The sequence below is a fragment of the Lagopus leucura genome, unplaced genomic scaffold (genome assembly GCF_019238085.1).
Source record: "Lagopus leucura isolate 7727_CA_CO unplaced genomic scaffold, USGS_WTPT01 Super-Scaffold_100022, whole genome shotgun sequence".
Classification (NCBI taxonomy): domain Eukaryota; kingdom Metazoa; phylum Chordata; class Aves; order Galliformes; family Phasianidae; genus Lagopus; species Lagopus leucura.
Genome location: NW_024962275.1, coordinates 8315876 through 8330722, shown reverse-complemented (window position 1 = coordinate 8330722; position 14847 = coordinate 8315876). Strand labels below are relative to the sequence as shown.

Below are 14847 nucleotides of genomic sequence, written 5' to 3'. Positions count from 1 at the left end.
GGTTCTTTCTGGAAGCAATGGGTGAAGGCCTGGCTGGCTCCTGCCCACAGAGCCACGGTGCTGGCGGAACCGGGCTGACATGGAGCAGCGCTGGTGCCTGGGGAGCACAGTGACTGAGCGCCCGTAGCACCTGGTGCTGCGTGGCCTTCAGAGAGCTTGGAGGGAAGACAGAATCCTCAGACCTGGACTTCCATGGAAGTTAACAGCCCTAAATATGGACATCTGGGTGCTGGGTTTTTTTTTCTTCTTTTTTTTCTCCTATATTAAACTGACTTCGAAGTGAAGTCCAGCATGAGCAGCCTCCCCCGCCTTTCAAGACAATCACCATTCCTCCTTAGCCCGCCTGTGGTGATCATGTATGAAGGAACCCACGCCAGTCTCCTGCCCTTTGCCTCATTTTTTCATCTCTCATCGCAAGCATGAGACATTTGGATTTCCCTGCAGGGCAACCATCCCCCCCATTACCCAGCGTGGCCCCACAGGCCCTACAGCAGGATTGCATCTCTCCAGTGCGGAGCTCGGATCCCATTACGGGGTGAGCACGGGGCTGCCAGCACCACCTCCTCTGCCCAGTGCCATCTCAGGATCGCATGCTGCTAGTACAATGGCAGGGAGCTATTTTGTTCAGGTAAACAAGGACATTTAAGGAGCTTCGCTGTCATGACCAGCTGGTTTGTGGATGGCTGGGGGAGGGATGACTCGATTCCTGGGGCTGCTCTTTGTTGTCCTTTTGTCTTTCTCCCCTTAAATTTTTCCTTCTCCTTGTGTTGCTCCTGGAGCTGCCAAAGGTTGAGGAAGCACCACAGTGACCACCCTGCAGTGGAAGAAATGTCTTGCTTTTGGTTCAGCCCAAAGACTTGGGGCTCTGGCAGTGTGTGCTCCCTGCTCTCGAGGCTCAGAGGACCATATGTTCCTGCAGTGAACTGCAAAGCCCGTGATTTGGAAGCGAATCTTGAATTTATAACCCTTAACCGCCACTTTCAGCCGATTCTTTTCAACTACTGTAAATTAAGTGAGTTTTGAAATCAAACCCTCTTCACAGACGAGACCCCAGCAGCCAGTAACGTGATCTCCCCTGACGTTCGGACTCGGCCCTTTGCAGATCTGTCTGTCCCTCCTCCCCTCCGGTGCCTGTTTGAACTCCTTGGTCTGTTCTGCAGCGTAGGAAATGTCTGGCTCTGTTGCCTGGTGGTGTTGATCCTAGAGGGGGGCAGCGATGGAGGACAGGCGCTGCCCAGCAGGGTGCGGGGTTATTGGTAAAGCAGCTGGAGAGAAGCTCGTTCACTCTCTGAGCTAATTGGAATGTGTTTTTCAAAATAAAAGGGAAAAAAAAAAAGAAAAGAAAACCAACACAAAAACATCACTGGGGGAAAAAAATACAGAGCAAGCTCTTAAAAAATATTCTGGGATCCAAAATACCAACTTGTGGTATTTCCCCTGATCCCAGGTAACTGCAATTCCCCGAGGAGGGGGAAGCCTGGTGGAAGTGGTGGAAAAAGGGAGAGGTGGTGAGGGTTAAGAAGATCTGACGTGTGAGCGTCTTCCCTGCAACGCTGCCATACTGTGTCGGAGCAGCACAGTGCCTCTTGTAAAAGAAGCTTTGCACAAATTGTCCTTGTTCCAAGGATGAGGAAACCTCCAGGTCTTCTGGCATTTTCTGTCCAGCATAACTTGGAGCTGCTTTCACCTGGAAAGCATGATAAACACAGACGGGGAGAGGACTGGAACAGAGAGAGACTGGGAGCAACCTTGCAGTGCTTTTAATGGAGCTCTTGGTGTTAAATGAAGAACTTTTCCCCTCCTCCTCTCCTCATTTTCCTGTGTGCCTGCAAAAATACTCTGGTTTGCATTTAAAGGAGAAAACTGTATGTGCTGGGACTAAGCCAACTTGTTTATTCAAGGGAAATACCATCTTTCCAAGGCTTTCTTTCTCAGAGGAAGGCTTGACAGAGGATGGCAGACCGGGCTGAACATTGTATTTTTAGGTGACATCGAAGCACAGTTGTGATTTGAAGAAGCTGAAATCATGGCTGGCATTCTGCACTGAGCTCGACGAGACCTGTGCTCTCCTCACCCCAGAGAGGGGTTAACTGCTTCCTCCTAGACTGTGTGCTCCGAGCAGGTGGATTTTGACCTAAAACAAGGGGAGAAACAGCAACAACAAAAACAACAGTAAACTGCAACTTTCCACACTTTGCAATTTCCCTTCTCCAAATTGGATTTTTATTGCAAGGCAGGAGCTCGCCCCTGGCCCGGCGGTGGTGAGGAGCAGGGCTGTGAGCAGCCGTGGTTGCAAGCACCAGCTCCTCTCCTACTGTCAAAAAATGGCAGGTCAGTGTGCGTCTGTAAACAATGCAGTTATGAAATGGCAGCGCCAGGCCGAGCTGAGCATGCTCGGGAGCTGCCTGCAGGGGGAGGTGAGCCGAGAAAGATGATCTAATTCAGTGCAATTCTTGGGATTGAAGGAAAAGACCAGGCTCCACTCTTAATGACAGAGCAGAAAAAAAGCCCCACGAAGGACGAAGCCCGTAGGCCATGGAGGCAAGGTGGTGAGGAGCTGCCACCTCTAGGACTTCGGGTGCTGGGCAGCGCTGCGTGCCTTTCTCACCCTCCAGGAGAGTAAAGTCTTGGTGAGGTTTTGCTGTAGCTATTAGAGGGACAGGCCCGAGGGTGCAACTTTTGTCTTGTTTTTTGCCTTGTTTTCCTCTCCCTGTCTGCTTTCCCGGCTCGCAGGCGTCGCTGTGGTTGCAGGTGGCACAGAAGAGGAGGTGTGCGCGGGGCAACGTCCTCCATGGCCCAAGGAACACCCAGGCTGGGGCCACCTCCCTGGGCCCAGGCCTGAGAAGGCCTCCCTTCTGGTGTTGCTGGGCTGGGTAGGGGTGAGGGAGCTGCTCCGTTGGCTGCGGTGGTTTGGGGGAGGGAGGAAGAGGACGGCTGAGGCCAAAGAGGTGCCTGGGTGTTGTCGATGGGGACGAGGCTGCAAACTGTTCTCTCCAGGCTCTTCTTGGTGCTGTGTTTTCATCCTTGCTGAGCCTTCCTGGGGACCTAGTGTTTCTGAAGTGTCTGGTTTGCTTTTGCTAGAGAAGATTAAGATCCTTCATCTCTGTTTTTAGGTTCTCTGCCCCCGCCCCTCCCCCTTGTGATAGGAGAAGGTGGGCAGCAGCTGTACTTCTTGCTAACCTTAGCCAGTGGAAGGAGATGCCTTTGTCTGCTTTGGATTTCCATTTGTCTTCACATACAAGTTGTAGTGGTTTTCACTCTACTGGGTCACAGTTAGATGGATGCAATGCTTCCCAGCGTGGAAGCAGCAAGACAGCATAGCTGCATCTGCACCAAGGCTGCCCTGTTCACTGGGTTCACCCCTACAGGAGCCTAGGCTCCACAAACCCCCCTTGCCTGGAGCCTGGGCACCATTATGGACTGCCCTGTGCTATGAGAACCCACTTTTAAGTCTTGTTGTGTTTCATGTGTGTGTCTCCTTGTTCCCAGCTGTTGCATGCAAGGACTTGTGCCTTGTTTCTACCCTTCCCCCATTTTTTGGGAGTTGATCTGTGTGGCTGGAATTGGAGGGAGTCATGGAGGCAGAGAAGAAAACGTTTCTGTTCTTCTAGGATAGGAGGAATTCAGGAGACAAAAGAATTGCAGGTCTAGTTTGATTTGGGGACAGACTTCAGGCTGAGAGGAGTGCTTGTTGTGAGCTGCAGATAAAATTCCATGTCCACATGATTGCACGAGGCTTATAAGGAAGTGGCCTTAACCTAGAAAAGGAGCTTTGAGACTGGTGGCTGCTTTGTAGGCCAGGTACACGGGTGTTACATTTCCTTTCTTCTCCAAATCAAATGCTTCTCGTGGCAGGCCCAGGGCCAGTGTCCCCGTGACTGGTGATCCCAGACCTGCCCATGCTCAGCAGGACCAGAGCAGAGCCGAAATCTGAAATCAGCGCTCTTCTCCTGCTGATAAAACAAACACCGTCTCTCTACAGGCGTTTTCTTAATCATTGCTTCCTATGTAATTAGCTACAAAAAGTTTGCCTTCTTTTAAGGCAAAGGTTATGAGCAGGTTGGGTTTGTTGGGTTTTATTAGCAGGAAAAAATGAGAGTGAATGGAAATCCGCTGCTGCTGGAGTTGCATCACTTATCGAGTGCTTTGCCTCCCTTTCTTGCTGCAGCACACACTGCTGCCTCGCATGGGGTCAGACCCAGCTGTGGGGCTGTGCTGGTGGTGTCACCTTTGGGGGCCCAGTGTCCCCTGGGTGCCTCCTGTTGGGGGCTTCTGGGCCCCAGGGTCACTGCTGTCCCCTGTGCCTGGTGTGCATGTGCTGGGGAGCGTTGGTGCAGCTGCTGCTGGTAGCGCAGCAGTTCTGTGTTGGAGAGGGGTTGGTCATTCTGCTTCCAGCCCTCCTTCAGATTGACCTGCTTTAACACACGTCTCAAATCAGAGCAGCGTTGCTGCAAAGCTTGGGTTGATTTTTAAGAAAACAAGGAGGGGAAGAAAAAAAAAAAAGACTCTTGTGGAGGTAGTCATCTTAGCACATCAACCTCCGCTCCTTCCTGGTCTACTGCTAGAGAGCTCTGGTTCATGATGCAACTAACTGCTCTCTTGGGCTTGGTAAGCTACAATATGTTGGAGTTGTGCTGTGCATGTATTGTCTTTGCCTGTAAAACCTGCTTGGACTTTTGCAAAGGGCTGATGAAAATGCCAAGGAGGAGACTGAGGAAGCTCTCTGCGCTTCCCAGCTTTGCTCTTTTTGTTGTTGTTTTTTGTTTTAAAGGCACCATGCAGTTTCTGGTTGCCTGCTTGGAAATGCTGCAGAGCGTTTCCTCGGCTCTGCCCTGTCTTCCGTCCTCTCCAAAGACGTGGTGGAGGAAGGGAAGCCTTATTTCTTGTTAATCAGAGGCGCAGAGGAAAGACTAAAGCCAGCCCTTGCTTGGATCTTCTTGGCTTCTAAAGCCCTTTCAGACACCTTTCTTAAGACGCAGCCATTTTTCTTTCCCTCGAAATCTAAAAATAAAAGGAGCCGGTGGGGGGAATCAACGCCCCGTCGCTCGTGGCACGCAGCCTCGGTGGAGGCTCTCCAGTGGCTGGAGGTTAATAATCCATCTGGGGTCGGGGAATGGAGGCGGCCGTCTGCGGGGAAGGGGGAAAAAAATAAAAGAGGAGAGCGTGAGACTTTTATTGTGAAGCAGCCTGAGCTTGGCAGTTGGCTTTTGTTGGGACTGCTGCAAGAGCCGACACTTCTGGCGGGGAGGGTGGGTATAGGATTTCCCTGCCAATCAGGAGCCGACGGATTGGGCCATGGGGTGTGAGCGAAGGGGAAGTTTGCTCTGAATTTAAGGGGGGAAAAGCAAGGCACACAAATATGGAGGTATTGACACTCGCAGCCAAGTTGCTGCTGGCTCGGCTGGGTGGAGCCGTGGGCCGGTGGGAATGGCTGGGCTGTGGGTGGTGGGCACCCAGGGTGCTGCCTGCTGCCCGTCCTGCTGCCAACACCCTGCTGTGGTGATGGAGCGCGGGTGAGGAGTGCTGTCCTTGGGGACGAGGCTTCGAGGGCTGTGCGGTGCTTTCCTGGAGCCTCCTTTGGATCAGAAGGCTTCCAAAGTCACAGTTGTCTTTTTCATTATTGTTACTTGATTCTTTCCCTCCCAGCAGGTCTGAAGGTGCGTTAGCGTTGTGGATGGCGATGCTGGCTGTTTGTTTGCTCCAGAGCAATGCCCGGAGGCCATCGAGCTGCTGCTAGTGAGGCCGCTTGGCTGGGGCTGCAGAACCCATTGGAACCACCTCAGTGGCTTTGAGCTGGCACTGAGCTTTCCTTCTCCAGCGTGGAGCAGCGACGGTTCCTCTCTTGGTGCTGCTTTGAGAGCTCCCAGCGCTGTCCGGGATGTGGGGCAGCTCTGGGCTCCTGTTAGTTGCAGAGAAGAGGGAGTGTGTTCTTTAGCTGCCGAGGGCTGGCTGACGCTGGGGCTCCTGCAGTGGCTTTTCTTTAGGCCTCGTGGTCTGAGCAGCAGCAATGTCCCCATGAAAGGGAGGGCGTGAATAATTGGTGGAGTGGGGGAGCTGCTTGGAAAATAAAGGATGGGAGGGATGGAAATGGCCTGCTGGAAATGCTGAGGCTTTCAGGAGGAGTCAGTTGAACAGCAGGAATATCACGACCTCTATTTATTGTAACAAAGCTTGGGAAAACCAGCAGGTCTGTGTGAGATGAGCAGGGGCTCACTGCACAGGCCGGGCCCAGGGCAACTCCCTGTTTACCCTTGCACCAGGATGAGTTGTTGGGCAGGTGAAGTTATCCCCATTTTACAGCAAGTCTGGGTGGAGGAGAGATAGGATTTACTCGTAGATGTTTTCATTGAAGATGCATGTTGTGGCTTAGCAGGGAAAAGCTGATCTGTGTTCCTGTTCGAAGCTGTGTTCCTGTGGTTCCTTGATGGGAGCTCTTGGAAGCACGCGTTGCTCAGGCTGGCTGGGCCTTTGGCTCCCAGCAGTAGCACCAAGGTCTGCCTGGGTGGCTTCAAGCAGAGAATGGTTGGGGAAGGGTGAGCAGAAGCGCCTTGTTTGCCTGGTAAAGCCTTTGAAGCTGATGTTTCAGCCTTCGTATGCGTTCGTTATGTCTTGCTTGCTTTATGGGAGACGAGCAGGCCTTCTGTTCCTTTTTTTAACCACTCATTGTGCTTTAAACCTTTTGATTTTCGTGGCTGTGGGCTTCATCTACTTCCTACAGCACTTGGTTTGACCTGGGCTCGTGATACTGGGGCTCCCCTGGTGCCCTGCAGCTCCATGGCGGGTACCGTGCTTGTCTTTTAGTTTGGGAGCAGAGAGCTGTAGCAAAAGACTCTTCTCATCTGTGTGCTTGGTTGTGGGTTTTATAAGACTTTTCTCCTTCGTTTTGGTAGTTGTTTGTTTTTTCATTTTAATTTAAATGTAGCTGCCCCCCGCAATCCGCAGCGGTGGTGTGAAGGCTGCAGACCCGATCGAGCAATGTGATGCCAGGCACGTGAAAGGCAGGGGGAAGAGCAGGTGTTCCCTTTCTGCAGGAAAGTAAAAGAGGAAGAAAAGAAAAATTACTTTCCATAAAATTAAGAGATGAGCTCACTGGCCCTAGTGAACGTGGAAGGTAGGGGCGATGAGTTCGGTGAAGCTCACTGATGGTTGTGTTTTATAAACTGCATTTAAACAGACCACAAAAAGCAGAAATACCAAAGCGAACTTCGGCCTGCTTGTGCAGATAAATGATGTGCAGCGAGAAATGGGCTCAGCCCACCTCCTCCTACCCACAACAAAGCAGTCTGGGGCTGCGAGGGTCGTTTCCTTGGGGTGCCCTCCGTGCCCCTTTCAGCCTGCAGCAGCCTCGGTTGGGTTCCTCAGCTCTTTGCATTCGGAGCTGCATGGCTGCACCCAGTTGCAGTGCCTGCCTCGGCCCCAAGCGCAGGTTCCAGCCCTGGGGCCTTTATCTCTGACCTGTGCCTTGGCAGTTTCCTGCCAGCGGTATTTTGCAGAGAGGTTGGCCTGTGATGTAAACAGGATACATCCACGATTGTCTCTCTCTTTTTTTTTTTAATGCAATGTGTGTATGAACGTGGAGCTAAAACTCGGTATTTCTTTTTCCCTCCATCAGCAAACAGTGCTGAGTAAGGGAGAGACAAGGAAAGACGCCTGCATGAAGACTGAACTGCTGAAAGATATCACCAACAACAAGGAGGAAGGTGAGCACCTGCCTTGGTGGAGGGCCAGAGCTCAGCCTGGCTCATGGGGTTGGCTTGTGGCAAGCTGGGAGCGAGGTGAGGGCTGAGAGATGTGCTCTGTGCCCAAGGGCTCAGCTGTGCTCTCACAAAAGGAGCAGCTCCGTTCTCCTCCTGTGTTCTGCTGAGCAGGGCTTTTCCCCAGAAGATGCAAATTTGCTCTACAGTCCATCCATCTCCACCCACCTGAATTATAGATGGTTTTCACTTCTGCTTTCGTGTGGCTGTGAGACACAAAGGAGGCTCGAGTTACTTTGAACTTCTTCTGTGTGACTGCTTTTAGTCAAACTCTGATCCACACAGTGACCTGGCCTTTTTCCTCCCTATTAAAGTTAACTTTCTGTTTTCCTCTGAGTCTCACTGTTGCTCCAGAGCAGGCAGCGATCACTGCTGGCTGGGTGAGACACCTCGTGCCATTGGTGCCATTGAGGGTTGCTTCCTGGCTTCTGCCTTGTCTCTGCTTTCTTTTACTTTGCAGGCTGTAGTGCACATGTTAGTGGGATGAAATCTTTCTTCTGCGCTTGTCTGTGAGTTGCACACACACAGATCTGAGAGCTTAATAGATGTCGGTGGGATTAGGAGGGAAAAAAGAAACAATACAGCCCCTAATCTTTTTTTTTTCCCCCACTTTCTTTTCATGGCTTCATTATTCCTTGACTAGCTGCTTCTCATTGATCTGCCAGGATCTGGGGAATTTTTGTTCTCTTCTCCATAATAGAACATCAGAAGAGCACTGAACTGACCCCACCAAAATACTCTGTTCTTGCTAGAAACAAAATTTTGGATTTAATTTGAACCTGTGTGAGTACAGCATCGCCTTTGAGTTCTCTTCTGCCCAGTGTAATGGTTTGTTCTGTTTGGAAAGGACAAGCAAAATATTGAGTGCTGTGTCAGATGTGACCACGGTGCTTGCATATTAACTGGCAGCACATGAGTGTTGCTGCTGACGTCAGTTCCACGTGGACCTCTGATCCAGGAAGACCAGAAATGGAGTCTGAGATGTGGGTGTGAGGTTGCATTCCTCTGGGAAGAGACTTGAGCTTTGATCCCTTGCCTTGCTTGGCTCAGGAGTATTACGCTAGTGTATTTAGCTCCAGGTTGGACCCAAGTGGCAAATGTCTGCAGAGGTGAAAAGAGAGGATGAGGTCTGGAAAAGAGAAACCTCTGTGCCTTGCAAGTCTTGACTCATTCTGACTAAAAGGAAATGCTGTGTCTGAAAAGGAAGCTGGGAACCCTCCCTGTGCAGGAGCAGTCCGGAGGGTTGACAAGGTGCTCGAATTTCAACCACTTCAGCTTACTGTACTGTTCTGTTACTGGGGAAAAAGGATCTTAACGTCTGAACTGCATAGCTTCCATACTTGTGGTGAGACTCAGACTGTATTCTCTTTCTTCTCAAACGTACAATTTATGTAAAAGACAGTGGTTTGCTTGGTCATCGTGCTACATGCATTGTTCTTAGCTGACCTTCATTAACCATCTGTGGCCATCATAGCAGTTCAATGAGTCAGCGGCCCTAAATTCTGTTAATAACAATGTTCTGAGTTAGCATGGGAATTTGCATTTTTGAGCGTGGAGCGAACATGAAATCATTCCAGCAGACTCACAGGATGGCACGGAATGGTTTCTTTGAGCCTGTTTTTCCTAACCAAGGGATGGGAGGTGATGTGTGCATATGGGGTGCACAGCCTGGTGCAGCTCCCTGCTGTGTGGGACGTGGCTCTTGGTGTTTGCTCTCTGCTGTAGAGGAAGAGGCCTGGAGTGGGAACCCACAGAAGGCTGCTGGGGCTTCTAGGTCCTGGTTTAGGCTGAGCTGCTGTGAAGCAAACTGATTGGTAGGAGTTCTTGTCTGTAACACAAACCTAGATCTGTCCTGGGTTGTGATCCCTTTGGGGAAACGCCCTTGGAGACTTGCAGAGGTTGGAACTTAAAGATCCAAAGGAAATTCAGGTAGCTTGCAACGTTGAAATGAGATTTAGTGGCCTGTCCCTCAAGCAAGGCACTGCTTCTAGTTTCATGCTGGTACCAATGGAGGGAAGTGATTGAACTAAGTTTAACATGCATCTGTAGGAGTGAGACCTTCAGGTGTTCCTGATGCTTTCATTTCTGATTCTGGGATTAATTCTCAGCTCACTGTAAGCTGCTTCTTCGGCTTTGTGTCTCCTGTTATCCATGGGGAAACATTCCAGTTCAGTTTTTCATTAGGTAGTTTAGGTCCCTCTTTGCCTTTGACAAGGAAGGAAGAGGGGTGGGGAGATGGAAGTGCTGAGCAGAAGTGTTTTATTAGGCTGAGTTGTACTTAGCCTGACTCAGAAGTTAGTCAGAAGGGGTTTCTTGCAAGAATTGCCAGAAATTTCAGTTCTCCTCCTCCTGCCCATAGCTCCCAGCTGTGTGCTTCATCTGACACGACCTTCCAGTGCAAACTGCTCCTGTTGTTGCTCCTACCCTGGAGGTGGGAAGCTGCACTCATCCACAGTGAAGAGTGAAGTTCCCCATTAGGCTCAGCCTCCCGAAGACTTTACCCAAGCTGCTTTACAGGAGGTGTGTGAGGTGTGCGCAGTCACTTTGCTTGCAGATAACCTTAAAGCTGCTTCTAGAGAGTGTTAGGGTTTTAATTTCCTGGAAGGGCTTTTTCTTTTTTTTTACTTTTTTTCCTCCTTCTGCCTCTTATTGCAGATAGAAAGCTGCTGTGGGTGAGGAGCGTGCAGCCTTCCACTGAGCAGCTGCAACCTTTGCATTCCCAGGTGTAGGGAGAGGTGCTTTAAAAGGAGAAAAAGAATAATCTCCCTGCCTTGACTTGCTCAGCACTGGGACTCCCTGCTGAGCCCGGCAGCCAGGAGGCCAGGTGGAACAAAGGATGCTCACACACTGCAGGTGGTCGCTCCCCCCTGACAGCCCACCAGGTGCTGGCTGTGTTCAGGGACTCCATCCCATGGCAAAAGGACAATTGATTTCATGCGGGGCATTAAACACCTCGCAGTCATCACTGGTATTTGTAGGCAAGAGGCTGAGTCCCATTTACCAACCTTTAAGCTCAGTGTGGGACATTAACAGCAAATGTACTTTTTTTTTGTATGTGTTTTTCCCTGTGTTGGCTGTGGCCGTGTCCTACAGGAGATGTGGGGCAGGCTCCCACTGCGGACTCAGGGCAGTAGGAGGGTGGCACTTGCATTATGGAAATACAGAACTGAGCTCACTTGGTCATCATCTGCCTACACCAATGTAAAAGGGACGAAAAATAGTAAAGCCCATCAGTAATTCATCCCAGAGAGGAACTTTGGCCCGAAACTTACAATTCTCTTCATTTCTTGGCTTCATAGTGCTCAGCTTTTTGGCTTGAATGACAGAGGTGGAGCTTTCCTTTCAGATGGAGGATGGGATCCCAATCTCCCATTCCTTACTGGTCTGAACTCTCATCTCTTCAGCAGTGTTTTTATTGCTTTTCTCTGCTTCATGATTTTCTTTGATTTAAAGAAAGAAGAGATTGGAGGAACCTCAAGGCAAGGATTTCAACAGATGCACTCCTTGCTGTTTCCAGCAGGTCAGTTGGATATTGAACAAATGTCTGTGCTATCTGTGGCAGTTTAAGGATGGTCAGCAAGCACTTAAAGATAAAAGCCTGTGAAATGTCTATATGTATAAACCTGAACGCTGGCAGCACTCACCTGTAGTGCAGTTCAGAATCAGGAGCTGTGCTGGGCTCAGCGTGGCACTGCTGCAGCCTCAGCCCTGCGCCCTGCATGAGGAGCACACCGATGGAAGGACCCTGTGGGACATCAGCAGCCTCCAGCAGTGCTGAGGTGGCCAGGAAAACATGTCGGAGTTCCAGATCAGATAATCAAGCACTCACTTGAAGGACCTTTATTCTTGGTTGTTTTTTTTAGCAGTGATCGCGTTTTGGCCTGGAGCAACGCTCCTAACGCTTGCGTGTTTTTCTTATTTTGTCACATTGAACGGAGAGATCTGGGTTTAACAAAATATACTGAAGACTTTTGTTTTTTTTGGAGGATTCTCTCAGCACTACCGAGCCTTGGGCCAAACCCCTGTCTGCCTGCAGGTGGAAAGCTGGTGGGTCCCAACAGCAACGTGCTGTTGGAGCATCGGTCGCACTGTGCTCAAGGTCAGCTCCTCCCCTCCTTTCTCAATCTTCCATTCTCCGCATCACAGTTTTAATTTAATTTTGAGTAACTGTGTTTGACATTGAGAAGGAAGCCTAAGACTGAAGCTGCTGCAGAGGGTCCTTGTGAGCGCTTGGAGAGGTGGAAGGCTGCGAACTCTTTGTTGCTCACAGTGAGCCCTTAATGCAGAGCACTGGTTTAGGTACATTGCTGATTGTTCTTTGCTTGTGGAATTGCAGGGCTAGTATCCAGCTCCTAGAAGATACACGCTGAAGATTGTTTCAACTTGGTAGCAGCTTCAGTTTCCTTGCTATGTGAATGAGCAGCAGGACAGGTTGGCCTGTGGTTGTGTTGCACTCGTAGAATCACAGAATGGTTGGGTTGGATGGGACCCTAAAGGTAGTCAAGATCCACCCCCTGCCATGGGCTGCCCCGCAGCTCAGGCTGCCCAGCACCCATCCATGGGCACAGGGACCTCCAGGGATGGCACCCGCAGCTCTGGGCAACAGTTCCAGGGCCTCACCATCTCTGAGTAAGGAATTTCCTGTTGCTGCTTTACAATTAGTTGTGTGTGCTTGGATCGGGTTGCAGGCAGCATTGTGAACAATGTGACAGGCTTCTCCTGCTGTATGTAACATAGAGGATGCATAAGACAATGCTGGAGATGCCAGGATGCTTCTAGTAATTGAGGTTACGCACCCGTAGAAATAGGCTGTATATTTTTATCTTGTAGTTTTTTTGAGTTAAAGGACAAAGAGGGAGAGAAATGAATACAGACAAAGCGTGGTTTTGGTCTGTTTAGAAGGAATGAATGTTGCAAAGTTTCAGAGAAATAATCAGTTTTGGGTTTTTATTCCCTGGTGAGCAGAAAAGCCTCCTGTTGAGCTGGGCTTTCAGGAGGAACTTGCTGACTGACCCATGGAACTCACTGTCACGAGGCCTATTGTTAGTCAAGATTTCAACAGGTTCGCAATACAAAAACTTTTTTTGGAAAGTAAAGAGAAGGTGAAATGTAAGGAACCAGCATTTCTTTAGCTGGTGCTGTTGAGGAGCTCCTGCAGGCTTTTATTGAGCATTTACCCACTGCGAGGCTCCCGCTCTCTCTGGATCATGTTCCCATCGCTTTCTACAGGACCCTGTTCAGCAAAAAAGCAAACATATGTTGAATTACATCTGTTTCAACCTCATGGATCGTTCATAAAGTGTGATGCTTTCGGGGCCAACGCAGTCATACCTTCCCCTTAGGGCAGTGCTCTCATTTACCTTGGTTTGGTCGCCTTCCTGGCAGGCGGGGCAATTCTTGCTCCCAGTTGATTTGGTTTATCCAGTATTCAGCCACGGGAGCTGTTTGCTGTGCTGGTGGACGTGCGCAGCACTGCAGTCAACAAATACAGTAGGCTTCACCCTGCCAGGTGCCTGCTGCTGAGCGCTGAGAGCCTGCAGCTGCGGCCTACCCACCTTTGCTTTCCTTCTGGTGCTGAGTTTGCTGAAAGAACCCTTTAAATGGCACTTCTAAGGACACTTGGTGAAGAATGAGAGAAATAAAGGTTGAAAAAGCACAGTGCGCAGCGCTTTGCTCCCCCTGCCCAAGGTGTCTCACCTAGTAGCAATTGTATGTTTGCCCTGTCATGAGTCCTCTCAACCCCAATCAACCCACGTGCACCTTGTCAGAGCTTTCAGCACACAGAAAGTGGTCTGGGAAGCAGCACGGGGGATGCTGGCTTTGAGTGGTGTTTGGGGAGCTCTGATGCTTCTGCCTGCGTGGTGCCCCTGCCCCCCCAGCTCTGCCTGGCAGCACCCAGGGGAGGTGGGCATTGGGCCTGGAGCTTTGCAGAAGGTTTTCACCAGTTCAGCAGAGGTCTGCAGGACATCAGTCTCCATGAGCAGTGTGAAGCAAGGTGCTGATACCAGCACGCTGCTCTGGCTTGCACAGCTGTTTTCTGCTTTGAATTCTGGGCTCTACTGTAGGCTAAAATAACTTCAGTTGGCTGTAAATCAGTCCTACCTGCTCCTCCAGTCTGCTTGGACAGAGCTTTCGATGGTACTTATGATGCTTTTCATAACTGTCTGGCCTCTGGAAGGAAAACAATACACAGAATCCTTAACAGCAGGTTGATTTACTCATTTTACTGGACGTGCCAGTGAATTGTTATCAGCCCTGGTTGCCTGGGGAGCTGCTGGTTTGTCGTGTCGGGAACCCTTCTGTAAGTACACGGTGTTCATACTTGGATTCTGTCAGCTCAGGTCTGAGATATCTGTGGGATGAAAGTACTGGCAGGGGAGCTTGGAAGTATTTGGAAAGGAGAAAAAAATGTCTTTGCATGGACGCTCCTGTGTTACCTGTGAGCGAGCTTTAGGTCTGCAGAGATCTCACTGTGCTTTAACCATGTCATTGTTTTAGTCTGGAATTGCACTTAGCCTGCTTCACCCTCTTGTTTACTCTGGCCGTTACCTCTGAAATGACACCGCGAATCCTGCTCCTGTGCTGCTGCTTCCTGCTGGAAGAGTGATCCTCAGTGAGCAGTGCTGTCTACAGCGCTTATTCCTTGCAGGGTTACCACCTGCAGGCTCCGGGCTGTGCCACAGCAGCTCGCCCATCCAGCTCTCCAGCAGCTCTCCCATGGCACCATGAAGAGCTGTGCTAGAGATCCGAGTGCAGGATTGGTCAGTGTTTTGTTTGACATGTGGAATGTTGACATACAGTCCTATAAATGTAGTTATTGGTAAAGCTAAAGATAATATTTACCTTGAAATATCCATCGTTGGGGAATAAACGGCCGTATCTGCAGCTGAGGCGAGTCAGAATGAGTGCACTGCTTTCAGCTGAGCTGCCCCACTTTTTGCCATGCCAGGATCCGGCCAAGCCAGTCAGGTAGGTGTGTTGGCAGCCCAAGTGGAAATGTGTAGGGAGAGCTTCTTTGGGGGAGACGTTTCGTGGTTGTCAGCCGCTGCGTGTTTTAGTGACGCCTGTGACCCTTTTCTTTCTCCTCCCTTCC

The 14847-nt window shown here is 50.3% G+C and overlaps 1 protein-coding gene across 15 annotated transcripts in view; it reads left to right on the top strand.

Moving 5' to 3' along the window:
• Positions 1-14847, top strand: part of EHMT1 (euchromatic histone lysine methyltransferase 1) — a 96436-nt gene that overhangs the window by 33583 nt on the left and 48006 nt on the right. For 9 of the 15 annotated variants that reach the window (XM_042879381.1, XM_042879389.1, XM_042879379.1 and 6 more), the window contains one exon: positions 7613-7700. In XM_042879381.1, coding sequence (XP_042735315.1) covers positions 7613-7700 — 88 coding nt within the window. Of the gene's footprint in view, positions 1-2269; positions 2332-2480; positions 2631-5186; positions 5366-5566; positions 7112-7612; positions 7701-14698; positions 14724-14847 lie in introns of those variants that run through there. The other 6 variants (XM_042879386.1, XM_042879388.1, XM_042879387.1 and 3 more) reach the window with 6 other exon arrangements.